General features: G+C 44.1%; 1 protein-coding gene across 2 annotated transcripts in view; it reads right to left on the minus strand.

Annotated features, from left to right (window-relative positions):
- Positions 1–15,195, minus strand: part of LOC149435357 (ovostatin-like) — a 172,235-nt gene that overhangs the window by 40,783 nt on the left and 116,257 nt on the right. For both annotated transcript variants that reach the window (XM_089662736.1, XM_089662735.1), the window contains 4 exons: positions 8,364–8,447; positions 5,786–5,962; positions 4,529–4,607; positions 2,526–2,679 (listed from right to left, as the gene is read on the minus strand). In XM_089662736.1, coding sequence (XP_089518862.1) covers positions 2,526–2,679; positions 4,529–4,607; positions 5,786–5,962; positions 8,364–8,447 — 494 coding nt within the window. The remainder of the gene's footprint in view (positions 1–2,525; positions 2,680–4,528; positions 4,608–5,785; positions 5,963–8,363; positions 8,448–15,195) is intronic.

Here is a 15,195-nt window from a genome sequence, read left to right on the forward strand (position 1 = left end):
CCTTTGTGGAGGCAGCCATCTGGGTGGAGGCAGGGCTTTGCTTTCTTATGTCAGTGCCTCCAGCAAGGAGAACAGTGAACTGCATAGTAGTGACATCACCAAATCTTCTGGGACTAGCAGTCAATGGCAGCAGTGCCATAAATCTCAAATTGCAGATACATAGATACCAACTGTCCTGGATTTATCTGGGCAGCTCCACATTTCACTGCTCTGCGCTGATGATGCTATGTCCTGAGCGTTGTCCCCAGATCACCCAAATCTAAGTTTCTATTCATGCACCATAACTCAAGGGCATTAACTGAGGGGATCATGGCCACAAGTTGATGGCTCCCACATATTTAAGGAAAAGAAAAACTAGAAATTGCACTTTTGTGTGGCATTAGCAGCGAGACCCAGTCAACTGAAATGTGATAGGGGGGATAATTATAGCAATGATAAAAGAATTGGGGTTGCAGCATGTGTATACACCATTATGTCTGCTTTGGAGCTTGGGGTGGGTGGTTGGGAGTAAGTAAAAATGCAGCTTAGCTGTCTCTTTTTATTGATCTCCCCCAACAGCAAGTGTAAACTAAGTGCATGCCTACTTTTAGGGTATGTTTACACAAGCGGCAAGGGCTGCAGTACCTCTGAAGAGGGATTTGTGTTTGAGAGGCATATGACAAGCAGTGAGGAGGGGATATCTAGCCTTTTCAGCCCTTGTTTTAACCCCAAAAATGCCAAACCACCGCAGGGTGGCTGTAGTGTGGCCCCATTGACTTGCACTACTGCCGTCTGAACGCAAGAGGGGGTTTAATTATTATTGCACCCATGAAGCAAAGAATTATGGAAGCCCCATGTGTACACCCACATCCCACAGCCCTCTGTACTGTGGAACTTTGGTAGCGCATTTAAAAGGGATTCAAAGGGAAGTTGAGATTAAATGGCAACCCTTTCACCACCTCTTTATGACAAGGTACATACGGTAAACAATTGCCAAAAATTCAGAGTTTTAAGGGAAAAATGTTTGCCTTGGTACCAGGTCTCTGATGCCTACAGGTGGTGACATCACTGTGCCTCACTGCTATTCTTACAGGATTTCAAGAACTGTGCTCATGGAAAATCTGCTCTAATGCATTACAGAGTCTGGATCTGAACCTGGCACTTCTGCCGTGTCTGATGCAGAACAGATCCCTGCCTGATCCCTTGGACAGCCTTGCCTTGTCTCCTGTTTCTAGTGAGCCTTGAACTCTTTGCTCCTCCCATAAACATCTTGATTTAATTCATGTCTCTGCACTTCCTGTTTGACAAATTGTTGTGTTCTCCATCCGAAATCTTATTCCTTTGCGTACCTGCTGCCGTCTTCTCTACCACTCGTACCTTTGGCTTGTTCTTCAACTACACTTCTGCTTGATCCCAACCTGCAACCACTTCTTACCGACCATTGGCTTGTTTACTATCTACACTAATGCTTGATCTTGATCCCTAACTGATACATCTCTTACTGGACCCCAGCTTGCTCATCTCCTAGGGGGATGATCCTGAGGAATGTGACCTGGTACCAGCACACAGAAAAACCCATCTCTTCCATCAGGAGCTCTGGTGAACACCGGTTAGTGCTTAGACCCCACACCTCAGGTGAGTCGTGTCATCCACAAGGGTGATCTGTTTATGTACTTATCCTACTGGTCGATGTGAACCTCTCTACTGCTATAGCTAAGCAAAGGTGGCCATATCTTTTTTTACTATCTTACATAGGTTGTTCAAATTTTACACATTGGTAAAGTAACTCTTCATTATCTATATTAGCTCTTCTCCTTTTCATTTTGGGTATTTAATGGATTCCAGAATGAAAAAAACATGCCGTCATTGAGTTCTTCATGAAGGGGGCAGGATGTCTGGCAACAGAAGACTACAAAATGTTTACGGAGGTGGCATCAACAGGAGTCACTAATGACAAGACATTGCTATTGTCAATGGAGTCATCTCTGTAACCATTCTGTAGTCTTCTGTGGATGTGGGACACCCTGAACCCTCCTTTTATCAAGAGCTCAATGACGGAACGTTGCTTCTGCTTGGAGTCCATTATTTACTTGTGAAGAAGGAGAGTTTCTGTAGAGGAAGAGTTGTCCCACCAACATGCAAAATATGAATGGCCTGTACATACAGCCCTCATATTACATTTTTGGTTTGGGGTTTGCATGCTTTTTTTTTATACAAGATATAGCATGTTAAACACTTGTTCATTTCACTGGTGTCAATAAACCCTTACACCACCTTCATCAGAAACAAGCACACCCGCCCTCGTTTTCTGCTTCTTCCAAGCTGTTCAGAACCCTTTGCTGGACAATTTCTGACTTTTTGAGTGCCATTTGCCTACTATAACCTTTTCCCTGCCCCCTGTCACAATGTCTGTTGGCCCTGAATGGGCAAAGGGATAGAATCTTTTTAATCTAAAGAGAAGTGGATGGCTTTGTAGTAAAATGTTCTTCAGCCTACAGAAAAAAGACATGTTAAAACCTGTGGATTTTTTAAAAAAATGTAGTTACCTGGTTTATCGACGAGTACCCTTGGGGATTAAGGCAGCCGCTTTCTAAGTCCTGTGTGTTGCCTATATTTACCAGGGTTTGGCTTGAGATGCTCTTATCAACATAAATCTTTCTGGACAGATGGAACAATGTGCGAAGACTAAAAATAGTTCCCCTAAAGAAAAAAAAAGAAAATCCATAATCGTGCTCACTTCCATTCTCTCTGCCCTTAAACTGGTCTTCTTCTGTAGGCTACAGTTGTGATGGAGAAGGAGGAGGCTATTGTGTCTCTTGGATTTATAGGCAGATATTGGGTCTTAGAGGGATTGCAGTCCATAATAAATCAGAAAACTGCAATTCAACCGGTATGTACCCAAATTGTAATTTTATTTGTGTCCAGTTAAAATAACAGCATTTTTTGAAGGCTTAAAGAGTTGCCAAACTTGAGGTAGAGCAGGCAACTCTCTTTTACAACCCCAGTCCAGACGCTAATCCATCATACCCCAGCCTTGTGCTGGCTGTATTTACTGGACACAAAATTTAATTCTGGACTCATACCAGTGAAGTGGCTATTTTATCCCCCAACCTTCTCTTCCTTCTTCTCTGGCACGTGTCAAACACAAGGCCTACGGGCCGAATTTGGCCTGCCAGGCCATTTCATGTAGCCCACGCACCTCTCCTGCAATTGTGACACCCCCTTTGTCTCCGCCCCCACCTTGTCTAAGCAGTGCGCAGCAGAGAAGAGGACAGAACTCCTCTACCAATCCTGTACTTCCTGTAAGCTCACAGAGAAGCTTGTCTCTGCTTCCACCACCACCACACCCACCCACCCACCCACCCACACACACACACACACTCCCTGTGTCAGCAGTCAGAAGCAGAGAGAAGGATAGAACTTCTCCTACAGATCCTACACCTCTCTATGCAGCACAGTACCCCCCTAGTCACTGCCTCCCCTGGTCTCAGCATTCAGCAGACTCCGGTAGCTCACTCCAGGCCTCCTCTGGTCCTCCTCCAGACCCTGCACTTTCTGTATCCAAGCTTCACCCCCAGGTTCTTCCTGTATGCAGGCAGTTCCTGGAGGATGAAGGAATTGATACCATTGAATGGCCCCCACGCTTGCCTGACCTAAATCGAATAGAACACCTCTGGGATATCATGTTTGGGTCTATCCGACGACGCCAGGTTGCACCTCAGACTGTCCAGGAGCTGAGTGATGCCCTTTTCCAGATCTGGGAGAAAATACCCCATGACACCATCCATTGTTTCATTAGGAACATGCCCCAACAATGTCAGGCATGCATACAAGCACGTGGGGGCCACACAAACTACTGATGACCATTCTGAGTTGCTGCAATGAAAGTTCAGCAAAATGGATTAGCCTGCTGCATCATTATATCACTTTGATTTTCAAATTCAGTCCTCTGTAGGTTGATCATTTTCATTTCCATCAAACGAAACCTTCCTAACACATTACCCCATCCATATCAGTATAGATATCCAGCATGATATTTTTCCCCATTGAGATCTGATGTGTTTTCAAAGTGTTCCTTTAATGTTTTTTTTTAGCAGTGTAGTTTATTTCTGCTTTATCAACGCCTTTATTATGACTGCTGTCCTACTCATGCAGGAGATAGGACAGCCTTACACCCTGACTCTCGGCCTGAGACATTGACAGGGAGAGACTACAGGTAAATAATCCTAAAGCAAGAAATTCCTCATAGCTGAAGCTTTTGTAACATTTCAGGAGTGACAATTCGGGTTACTACAAATGCCTTCTGATGACTGGTTCTCTAAAGCATGGCTCATACTGTATCTTCTGCTGAACGATATTAGTTAGGAATAGAAATGGCATCCTTTTTGAAAATGATGCCAGAGGTGATCCTTGCCTATCAAGTCCATCTTACTGCAGGTTTATGAGCCTCCATCCAATAGCCTGCATTAGCTGTAGATCCCAATGTTTTATTCAAATCTGTAACCGAGGAGGAGATGTCCATATTAACATGGCTGTGCATTGTCCTTACCAAGAGGTAACTTCGTAGGTGGTTGGATACCGACCGAAGCCTCCATCATATTGTCGACATGTAATCATATCCATGTAGCCTGTATGTATGAAAACAAACATCTTAAAGTGTATGTCCAGAAATTGTCCAAATTTAACCCAAAACCTTCCTCTCTTTGTAGGATTAGATGCTCAGAGATCAGTTCCTATTAACATACGCACATCACCAGAACTACATCTTCCAATAGCCCTTTCTCTACAGACGAGGCATAGGCAGGCTGTTGAAAGTTAAGACAGCAGCATTATTTTACTTGGAAAGCACTTGTCTGCAGCTGCTGATCAGCAACAATTTCCAACATTCCCATTGGACAAAAGTCGGATGTTGGATGGACTTCTGTTGAGTGGAAATGGCTGTAGATGGATCACAATTCGGCCAGTCCCTGCAGAACCAGCCAAATATTGATCAATTTATGGCCAGCTTTAGAGTGTTCAGACAGGCATTGCCCAGATTTAACCCAAAACCTCCCTCTCCTCCTTGTAGGATTAGATGCCCGGAGGTCAGTTCCTGTTAACATATGCACACCACCAGAACTACATCTCCCAAGAGCCCATTCCCTGCACACAAGGCATGGGCAGGCTGTTGAGAGTCAAGACAGCAGCATTGTTTTACTGGGAAATAAATAAGCTGATAATCTGCAAAAATGTTCAACATTCCCATTCAACAGAAATCGATTGTTAGATCAACATCTGTTGAGTGGGCATGGCCATAGATGGATCAAAATTTAGCTGGTAAATGCTGAATTGGCCGCATTTCTATCTATCTATGGCCAGCTTTAGAGTTTGGAGACAAACCATTTACCATTAACAGGGGTGGTTACAATAATCGATTTTTATTTGTTTATGTAACCCTTTATTCCAAAAAGAAAAAAAAACTGTTTGCTGTACCTGCCTAATAAGTTTGAGCTGGAGTTCAGCTTCAATTTGTTAGGCAAGTCCATCTAAATGTGCTAGTCTAACACTCTCCTCCCACCAGACTGACAATTGTGCTGCCCAAGGGTGTCCCCATAGCTCCTCTATCTAGGATGGAGACACCCTAGGACAGGAACGTGGCCAGATCACCAGGTGATAATAAAGGGGAAATGGCCTAAAAAAAGAAAACGAATGCAGCCAGCACTTTTAAAAATTGGTAAGCTACAATGTGTTACATTTATTGTTTTGAGGTTTAGATATACTTTAAGTTTCATTGCTTTATACATGAAAGCAAGAGGTCTTTCCTTACCTGTGGACAGTTTAGCCAGCATTTTCTTTGATAGGTCATCACTCAGCTCTCCAATTTCTTCCAGATAATCTGATAAGAAGATAATGGATAGTACACTGCTCTGCATTTGGTCACAGCAACCGGAGGGAGCGGACAGCAAGTTTTCAAAGTTTGCTGCCGACAAGGCAACAGGGTCACCTACAAGACAGAGAAAGAGAGACAAAAGAAGGATGGAAATGAAGAAGTGAAGGATATATGAACTCTAACAATAAACTTCTCATATTTGCTCCCTTTTGATCTGTTAAAAATGTACATCAAGCTAGTTTTGATTGGGTAGGGAAGGATTAAGACTTGTGTTGGGTCCAAGAGATCCAAGAGGTGTCAGGAGGTACTTGTGTTGGGTCCAAGTGGTGCCAGGAGGTACTTGTGTTGGGTCCAAGAGATCCAAGAGGTGTCAGGAGGTACTTGTGTTGGGTCCAAGTGGTGCCAGGAGGTACTTGTGTTGGGTCCAAGTGATCCAAAAGGTATGTGAACCAAAGAGTGATACATGAATGATCTAAGAGGTACATTCAAGAGATCCAAAAAGTATGTCCAAGAGCTATGTGAGAGCCAAGAGGTATGTGAACCCTAAAAATAAACTTCTCATATCTGCTTCCCTCTGTCCTGCACTCATTACCTGTATCAATGGCACCTGTTTGAACTTGTTATCAGTATAAAAGACACCCGTCCACAACCTCAAACAGTCACACTCCAAACTCCACTATGGTGAAGACCAAAGAGCTGTCGACGGACACCAGAAACAAAATTGTAGACCTGCACCAGGCTGGGAAGACTGAATCTGCAATAGGCAAGCAGCTTGGTGTCAACTGTGGGAGCAATAATTAGAAAATGGAAGACATACAAGACCACTGATAATCTCCCTCGATCTGGGGCTCCACGCAAGATCTCACCCCGTGGGGTCAAAATGATCACAAGAACGGTGAGCAAAAATCCCAGGACCACATGGGGGGACTTAGTGAATGACCTGCAGAGAGCTGGGACCAACGTAACAAAGGCTACCATCAGTAACACACTACGCCGGCAGGGACTCAGATCCTGCAGTGCCAGAGATGTCCCCCTGCTTAAGCCAGTACATGTCCGGGCCCATCTGAGGTTTGCTAGAGAGCATTTGGATGATCCAGAAGAGGATTGGGAGAATGTCATATGGTCAGATGAAACCAAAATAGAACTGTTTGGTAGAAACACAACTCGTCGTGTTTGGAGGAGAGAGAATGCTGAGTTGCATCCAAAGAACACCATACCTACTGTGAAGCATGGGGGTGGCAACATCATGCTTTGGGGCTGTTTCTCCACAAATGGACCAGGACGACTGATCCATGTACAGGACAGAATTAATGGGGCCATGTATCGTGAGATTTTGAGTGAAAACCTCCTTCCATCAGCAAGGGCATTGAAGATGAAACGTGGTTGGGTCCTCCAACATGATAATGATCCCAAACATACCGCCCGGGCAACGAAGGAGTGGCTTCGTAAGAAGCATTTCAAGGTCCTGGAGTGGCCTAGCCAGTCTCCCGATCTCAACCCCATAGAAAACCTTTGGAGGGAGTTGAAAGTCCGTGTTGCCCAGCGACAGCCCCAAAACATCACTGATCTAGAGGAGATCTGCATGGAGGATGGGCCAACATACCAGCAACAGTGTGTGCCAACCTTGTGAAGACTTACAGGAAACGTTTGACCTCTGTCATTGCCAACAAAGGATATATAACAAAGTATTGAGATGAACTTTTCATATTGACCAAATACTTATTTTCCACCATAATTTGCAAATAAATTCTTTCCAAATCAACCAATGTGATTGTCTGGATTTGTTTTCTCATTTTGTCTCTCATAGTTGAGGTCTCCCTATGATGCCAATTACAGGCCTCTCTCATCTTTGTAAGTGGGAGAACTTGTACAATTGGTGGCTGACTAAATACTTTTTTTGCCCACTGTACGTGAACCGAAAAGTGAAAATGTGAAGAGCTTCAAGAGGTTTGTCCAAGAGACACGAGATAAGTGAACCCTAGCAATGGACTTCTCATATCTGCTCTCTTTTGATCTGTCAAAGTGTATGTCAAGCTTTTTGATTGGTTAGAAAAAGGCTTAAGACTTGTGCTGGATTTAAGAGATTTCCTCATCACTTCCTATCCTGCTGACAACAAGATGTATGGGAAAATCTGAAGATCCTTTTAGAGATCCAGTGAGCTCATGACTTCTGCGACCTTATCTCAGGCAGACGTATTACCCCTCCACAGGTCACCTCTGAACTGCAGAACACTTCCACTCTAGGTTAGAGAGATAAGGACATCGGGAGGTGTTCAGTAGCCCAAAACCAAAACAAGCAGCTTAGGGTGACAACGCTGCTGATCCATGTATGTACAGTGTAAACATTGTCACCCTACAACAGGAAGTGATTTCATGTAGTTCAAGCAGCTTTTAAAGGTGGAACTCTAAAGTAGTCTTTTGTCTTGTGGCATGCAGTAGGATTTGAACTCATGTTCGGTCCTGAATGGGCTTTACCCCATGTACCCACCCACCTGTTTTCATGCAGTTGACTTACCCATGACTTTTACATGTAATGTGAAGGAATCTGACACCAAGTCTTCTGGCTCGACCACACTGATGTTTACTTCCTTTGTCTCATCTGCGGATAAAGAAGAATAGAAGGTTAATGCATTTTCTTTACTGTAAGGGCTGGTTTATTTATTTTTGAACATTACTGCTATCACAAGGGGGTTAACGAGCCCTACCTGTGATAGCATAAGATGGTGACAAGTGTTTTTTTTATAGAGACTCTGGGGGTCTATTAGACCCCCAACGTCTCCCCTGCCCCAATATGCAGCTAATCAAGTACAGATTGTGTTTGAATAGCTGCATCCTTGGTTACACTATCTGAATGATAGCTGTGACCAGGGGCGGACTGACCATTTGGAAACTCGGGCACTGCCTGAGGGCCCGGGGTCAGTAGGGGGCCCCATGAGATGCCCCTGGTATCTTTTTCATAGGCTTTTTTGAGTTTGGGCAAGGACACAGGGGCCCCATGATCCCCTATTGCCCGGGGGCCCTATGAGTTGTCAGTCCGCCCCTGCCTGTGACACTGGAAATTAAGTCATACAAGTTTCTTTCAGGGTCAGGAGGAGTTCCTCCTGCTCTCACTGTAAAAGCAGCTTTTCCCATTCTTCCAGAGAGCCCAGAAATCACTGTGGGTGCCGTTGGCAGGGGGGTGCACTTTGAAAGCCCCATAAAAATGCTGGAACTGCCCAATCTAGAGCCACCTTGATCACTTTTATTGGAAAGTTATTCACTGGCTCGTATAGCCAGTACAAAGCAGCAACAGGTTCACCACCTTGTGACTGCCTGCAAACTCAGTACTCATCTCAAAAGGCATACTAAGGCAGGGTGGTGTGATTTTTAGGAAACTATGTATAGTACTCTGATATCCCCACCCTCCAGCCATGATCTGCCTGTATTGCAAAGATAAGTACAGAGACCCAGTCAGGGGCGGACTGACCAATCGAGCACTCGGGCATTGCCTAAGGGCCCGGAGTCAGTAGGGGACCCCATGAGATGCCCCTGGTACCTTTCATAGGCTTTTTTGGGTGTGGTTTGAGTGTGAGCAAGGACACAGGGGCCCCATGATCTCTTATTGCCCGGGGCCCCATGAGCTGTCAGTCCGCCCCTGGACCCAGTGATGACATCACTGGATCTAAAAAAGGTACTTTTCTATTGATGGGGGGGGGGGGGGGGGGGGCAAAAAATATCAAAGTGAATTGAAGGCCAAATCATTTGTTGTAGTGTTGAAGTTGGGAAGGATTAGACCCTCTGTCAGGTTTTTATAGCTGCCTGTGTCCCTGATGGGGAGGTTCGCCCCTCTACATGTCCTGGAGGTTATGATCACTCTGAGAGAAAGTGATGGGAAATTCATAATGTTAAATTTGTTACCAGAAAAGGAGGTGAGGGGAAATCGTCCCCGTTGCATGACAACAGTTATCGTGATAAGATTGACCCTCACTTCCTGTTGTGTCTTTGAGGGGACCCAGACAGAAAAAAAAAGAAATTACGCTCATATCTGCCCAAAAAGCAAGACAAAGTTAGATTTTTTTTAACCAGGGGTGGACTGACAACTCATGGGGCCCCCGGGCAATAGGGGATCATGGGGCCCCTGTGTCCTTGCCCAAACTCAAAAAAGCCTATGAAAAAGGTACCAGGGGCATCTCATGGGGCCCCCTACTGACCCCAGGGGATCATGGGGCCCCTGTGTCCTCGCCCAAACTCAAACCACACCCAAAAAAGCCTATGAAAGGTTCCAGGGGCATCTCATGGCACCCCCTACTGACCCCGGGTCCTCGGGCAGTGCCCGAGAGCCCAAATGGTCAGTCCGCCCCTGTTTTTTACATAATGTAAGACCATGAAATTTCCACTTGCCTTTCCCTGTAACAGAACCTGCTTCTCGTTCAGATATAGGGCCACTGCATTCATCATCTCTGCCTATAGCAGTATCCATCCCCTTAAAGCAAACCTCACACTTACCTAAAGCTCCTAAACTTCTACTACGAACATAACGCAGGAACCTAGAGATGTCTACATGCTCTTCAATATGAACAGATGCTCAAGTGTGTAGGGCATGCTAGGCTTGCTAATAAGAAAGTCCAACAATGCCAGCATGTTACTGGAAGTCTGTGCTTAATTCCTTGGTCAGATGTCCCCATCTCTGCTTGGAGACATAAAACGGAGGTGTTCTTTTTTCAATTATTCATCTACACTCACCGGTCACTTTTTTGGTACACCTGTTCAATTGCTTGTTAATACAAATTGCTAATCAGCCAATCTCACAGCAGCAATTCATTTAGGCATCTAGACGGGGTGAAAATGACTTGCTGAAGTTCAAACCGAGAATCAGAATGGGGAATAAAGGGGATTTAAGTAACTGAACGTAGCATGGTTGTTGGTGCCAGAGAGGCTGGTCTGAGTACTTCAAAAACTGCTGATCTACTCGCCTTCAGGCGCACCCTGAAAACCCTCCTCTTCAGGGAAGCCTACCCCAACCTCTCCTAACACCCGACCTCACCTCACAACCAACCTCCTTCATTCCACCCACCACTCCATCCCCCACAGCCATCTCCTCCTGTGCCACCTTTCCCTCCCTCCTAGATTGTAAGCTGGAAAGAGCAGGGCCCTCGAACCCCTCGTGTATTGTTACTGTCTTGTCTCATGTTATGTCCCCCTTGCTACTGTACAGCGCTGAGCATACCCTTTGGCGCTATATAAATACTGTATAATAATAATACTGGGATTTTCATGCACAACCAGGAGTGGACTGACCATTTGGAAACTCGGGCAGTGCCCGAGGGCCCAGGGTCAGTAGGGGGCCCCATGAGATGCCCCTGGCACCTTTTTCATAGGCTTTTTTTGAGTTTGGGCAAGGACACAGGGGCCCCATAATCCCCTATTGCCCAGGGGCCCCATGAGTTGTCAGTCCGCCCCTGTGCACAACCATCTCTAGGGTTTACAGAGAATGGTCCAAAAAAGAGAAAATTAGTGACAGTTGTGTGGACGCAAATGCCTTGTTGATGTCAGAGGTCAGAGAAGAATGGGCAGACTGGTTGCTGCGACATTCAGATGGTGGGGTCAGAATTTGGCGTAAACAACATGAAAGCAGGATTAATCTTGCCTTGTATCAATGGTTCAGACTGGTGGTGGTGGTATCATGGTGTGGGGGAGATTTTCTTGGCACTGGCAAGGTGTACCCAATAAAGTGGCCCGGGAGTGTATATATGTAGTCTGATCTCTCCTACCAATTCAAATATGCTTCGTGCAATAAACGATATCTTATATAAACAAAATAAAATGCTTTAAATGCTGAACATAATATCCAATATGTATCGGAAAACCTGTATGAAACTATATATCCTCTTAAAGCAAACCTTTCTGGAGACCGAGAGCCCCATGGGGGGCTGTAAATTCGTACCCCCTCCTGAAAATCTTTTTATGTTATAGTATACTGACCAACAATTATGCATATCTGTAGATTTGGACATCCTTATTTACATACTTGCTCCAGGTTAAGGGTCATTAAGGTGTCTATTTATAAAACATTTGTTGCATGAATGTCAGAAGTATTTGTGCAAGCTGAACGAAATGTCACTGTATTTTTTCTAATAGATTAATGCCTGAATCGTCAGCTCCATCTAGTGGCCAAAATTCAGGATAGTTTTCTATAATACAGCAATGAGCAAACTATACTGCATTTTGGTCACTAGATGGAGCGAACGATACAGGAACTAATCTAATAGCAATATGATGGTGATGTTTCATTCAACTTGCACGAATGTCAGAAGCATGAACGTTTTATAAGTAGTAGGTGGGGATCCTCCTGCGTTGCTGAGAGTGAAGGAATAATGATATAAGCAGCCAAAACCCTATAATATGCCTAAATCAGGACAATGCAATATAATAAACAGAATGGTGCAGCGCTATTTTTACACATACAAATAATTATAAAATCAGTGGATACAGATCAATAAACATAAACGCATATACAGTTCTAAAACTTACAGGTGTGTAAGATCTGCCAGGATCTATTAGGTGATAAAAGGTGCAGAAGAAACACATGCGGTCCAATAGGACCCAAACGCATGACTTAACCAATTCCATACCGGGCACTTTTACACCTTCCTGCCCTGGGCCATTTTTCATGTTTCAGCGCTCTCACACTTTGAATGACAATTGCGCGGTCATACAACATTGTACCCAAACTAAAGTTTTATAATTTTCTTCACACAACTAGAGCTTTTTCTTGTTTATGTTATAAAAGTTTACAAATAAATAATTGTTCTTCATAAATTTAGGCCGAGATGTATTCTGCTACATGTCTTTGGTAAAAATAACCCAAATTAGGATGTATTATTTAGTTTGTAGGAAAGTTATAGAGTTCACAAACTATGGTATAGATCTGAATATTGATCAATCCTGAAGTACTGACGGCCAATCTAATTTCTTGAGGTCCAAGAATCTCAGAATAGTACAGATATCCCCCAAATGTCAGAACAGTACAGATATCCCCCAAATGTCAGAACAGTACAGATATCCCCCAAATGTCAGGACAGTACACATATCCCCCAAATGTCAGGACAGTACAGATATCCCCCAAATGTCAGAACAGTACAGATATCCCCCAAATGTCAGGACAGTACAGATATCCCCCAAATGTCAGGACAGTACAGATATCCCCAAAATGTCAGAACAGTACAGATATCCCCCAAATGTCAGGACAGTACAGATATCCCCAAATGTCAGAACGGTACAGATATCCCCCAAATGTCAGGACAGTACAGATATCCCCCAAATGTCAGGACAATACAGATATCCCCCAAATGTCAGGACAGTACAGATATCCCCCAAATGTCAGGACAATACAGATATCCCCCAAATGTCAGAACAGTACAGATATCCCCCAAACGTCAGGACAATACAGATACCCCCCAAATGTCAGAACAGTACAGATATCCCCCAAATGACAGAACAGTACAGATATCCCCCAAATGTCAGAACAGTACAGATATCCCCCAAATGTCAGAACAGTACAGATATCCCCCAAATGTCAGGACAGTACAGATATCCCCCAAATGTCAGAACAGGACAGATATCCCCCAAATGCCCCCTTTTTGCAAAGTAGACAGTCCAACGTAATTCATAACAGGCATGGCGAGTTTTTTGAAGTTGTATTTTTTTTGTCATAATTTTTCGGAAAATTTAAAAATTTAAAAAATTATTTTCACTATTTTTTTTTACATAATGTCACCAGTGCAGTACAGCGTCATCATATAACTGGCATGGCGGTGATCAGGGACACTGACTGGTGACAGTATGAAAAAAATATATATATATATTTTTTTATTATTTTTAATTTTTTATTAAATTTTTTTTCATTTTTTTTAAGATTTTTTTTTTTCATATTTTACTATGACCAAAGTAGTACAATGTTACTATAGTAACATTGTATTACTTTGGGGAAGTGATCAGTATTTTTTTTTTTTTACACAATTTGCTTATAGCAAAGAATTACTTTATAAGCAAGCATTTACCTGAATGACATCGATTCATTCAGGGTTTTTTTTTTGTGCTTAGCTGTGATTTGGCCACAGCTAATCACATGACATGTGCATGTGATTAGCTGTGACCATTCACAGCTAGACACTAGTATACAATGGATGCAATGAATGAAGCCATCCATTGTATACAACTGTCATGTGACCTGCTGTGATTGGTCACAGCAGGTCACATGGTATCGGCAACGGGGGCTGGTACTCGGATCTGTCATCGGCCGTGTCCGAGGAACACGGGCGGTGACAGATCGCACCGCTGCACGGCTCTGCAACCGCGCATACTGCGCATGTGCGGGAGCACGCCAAATGGCATACACCCCGGAAAGCTAATGCATTTTTGTGGCCGCCAAACGGCTATAGGCCGGGCGTCAAACGGTTAATTCAATAATATAATCAAACCAAAAACACTGAAATGTGAAATAGAGCGCCAAGTTCGCACATCGCTGAGCAAAGTCGCAGAATCGTTTTCAGTGTCTGATGAGGAATTTCCCCCACGAATCATTATCACTCAATTCTGCAAGTGGTTCTGATTTACTATCGCTGTTCTCTAGCTGGTCTAAAACCACTTTTGACCTAAAGGGACGCTTTTTGGACGCCATGGACGTTTCTCAGTTTCCAGGCAGAAAGAACAGTAAAAATGCAGACAGGGGACAGGACAAAGCACTCGGGACAAAATGTATGTGAAATGGTTTGATACAGGAATGTTATACTATGTGATTTTAGTGTATTTAGTGAATGTCACTTTTTCACATTGTTAAATTTCCTGCCGTTCCGTCCCCCGTACGTCCCGACGTCGCAGGGAACGGAACCCAGATGACAGATGCCGGCATCCGCTGGATTACATTGCCGGGGACACTGCAGGGGGGACATCGCGGGAGCGCAGGACAAGGTAAGTGAAGAAGAGATCGCGGAGCAACGCTGCAGTGTATTCCCGAGTGTAGCTCGGGGGGGGGTTACCGCTTGTGGTACTGAAACTTTACCCCGAGCTACACTCGGGAATACCGCCAGGGGGGTTAATGTTTTACACTTGATTTATAACAAATGCGAATGGTACACGGAGCACTTGTTGTTTGCAATATACAGTATATCCCTGTATAGGGACCCACTTTCTTTTTTTGTGCATATCACACTTGAATATTGGGGATTGGTCCCAGTGAGGGACAGCTTTAAGTCACGCATTTGGGTCCTATTGGACCGCATGTGTTTCTTCTGCACCTTTTATCACCTAATAGATCCTGGCAGATCTTACGCACCTGTAAGTTTTACAACTGTATATGCGTTTATGTT

Source organism: Staurois parvus, unplaced genomic scaffold (genome assembly GCF_062004578.1).
Source record: "Staurois parvus isolate SC_StPar_1 unplaced genomic scaffold, SC_StPar_1.0 ptg001530l, whole genome shotgun sequence".
NCBI lineage: Eukaryota > Metazoa > Chordata > Amphibia > Anura > Ranidae > Staurois > Staurois parvus.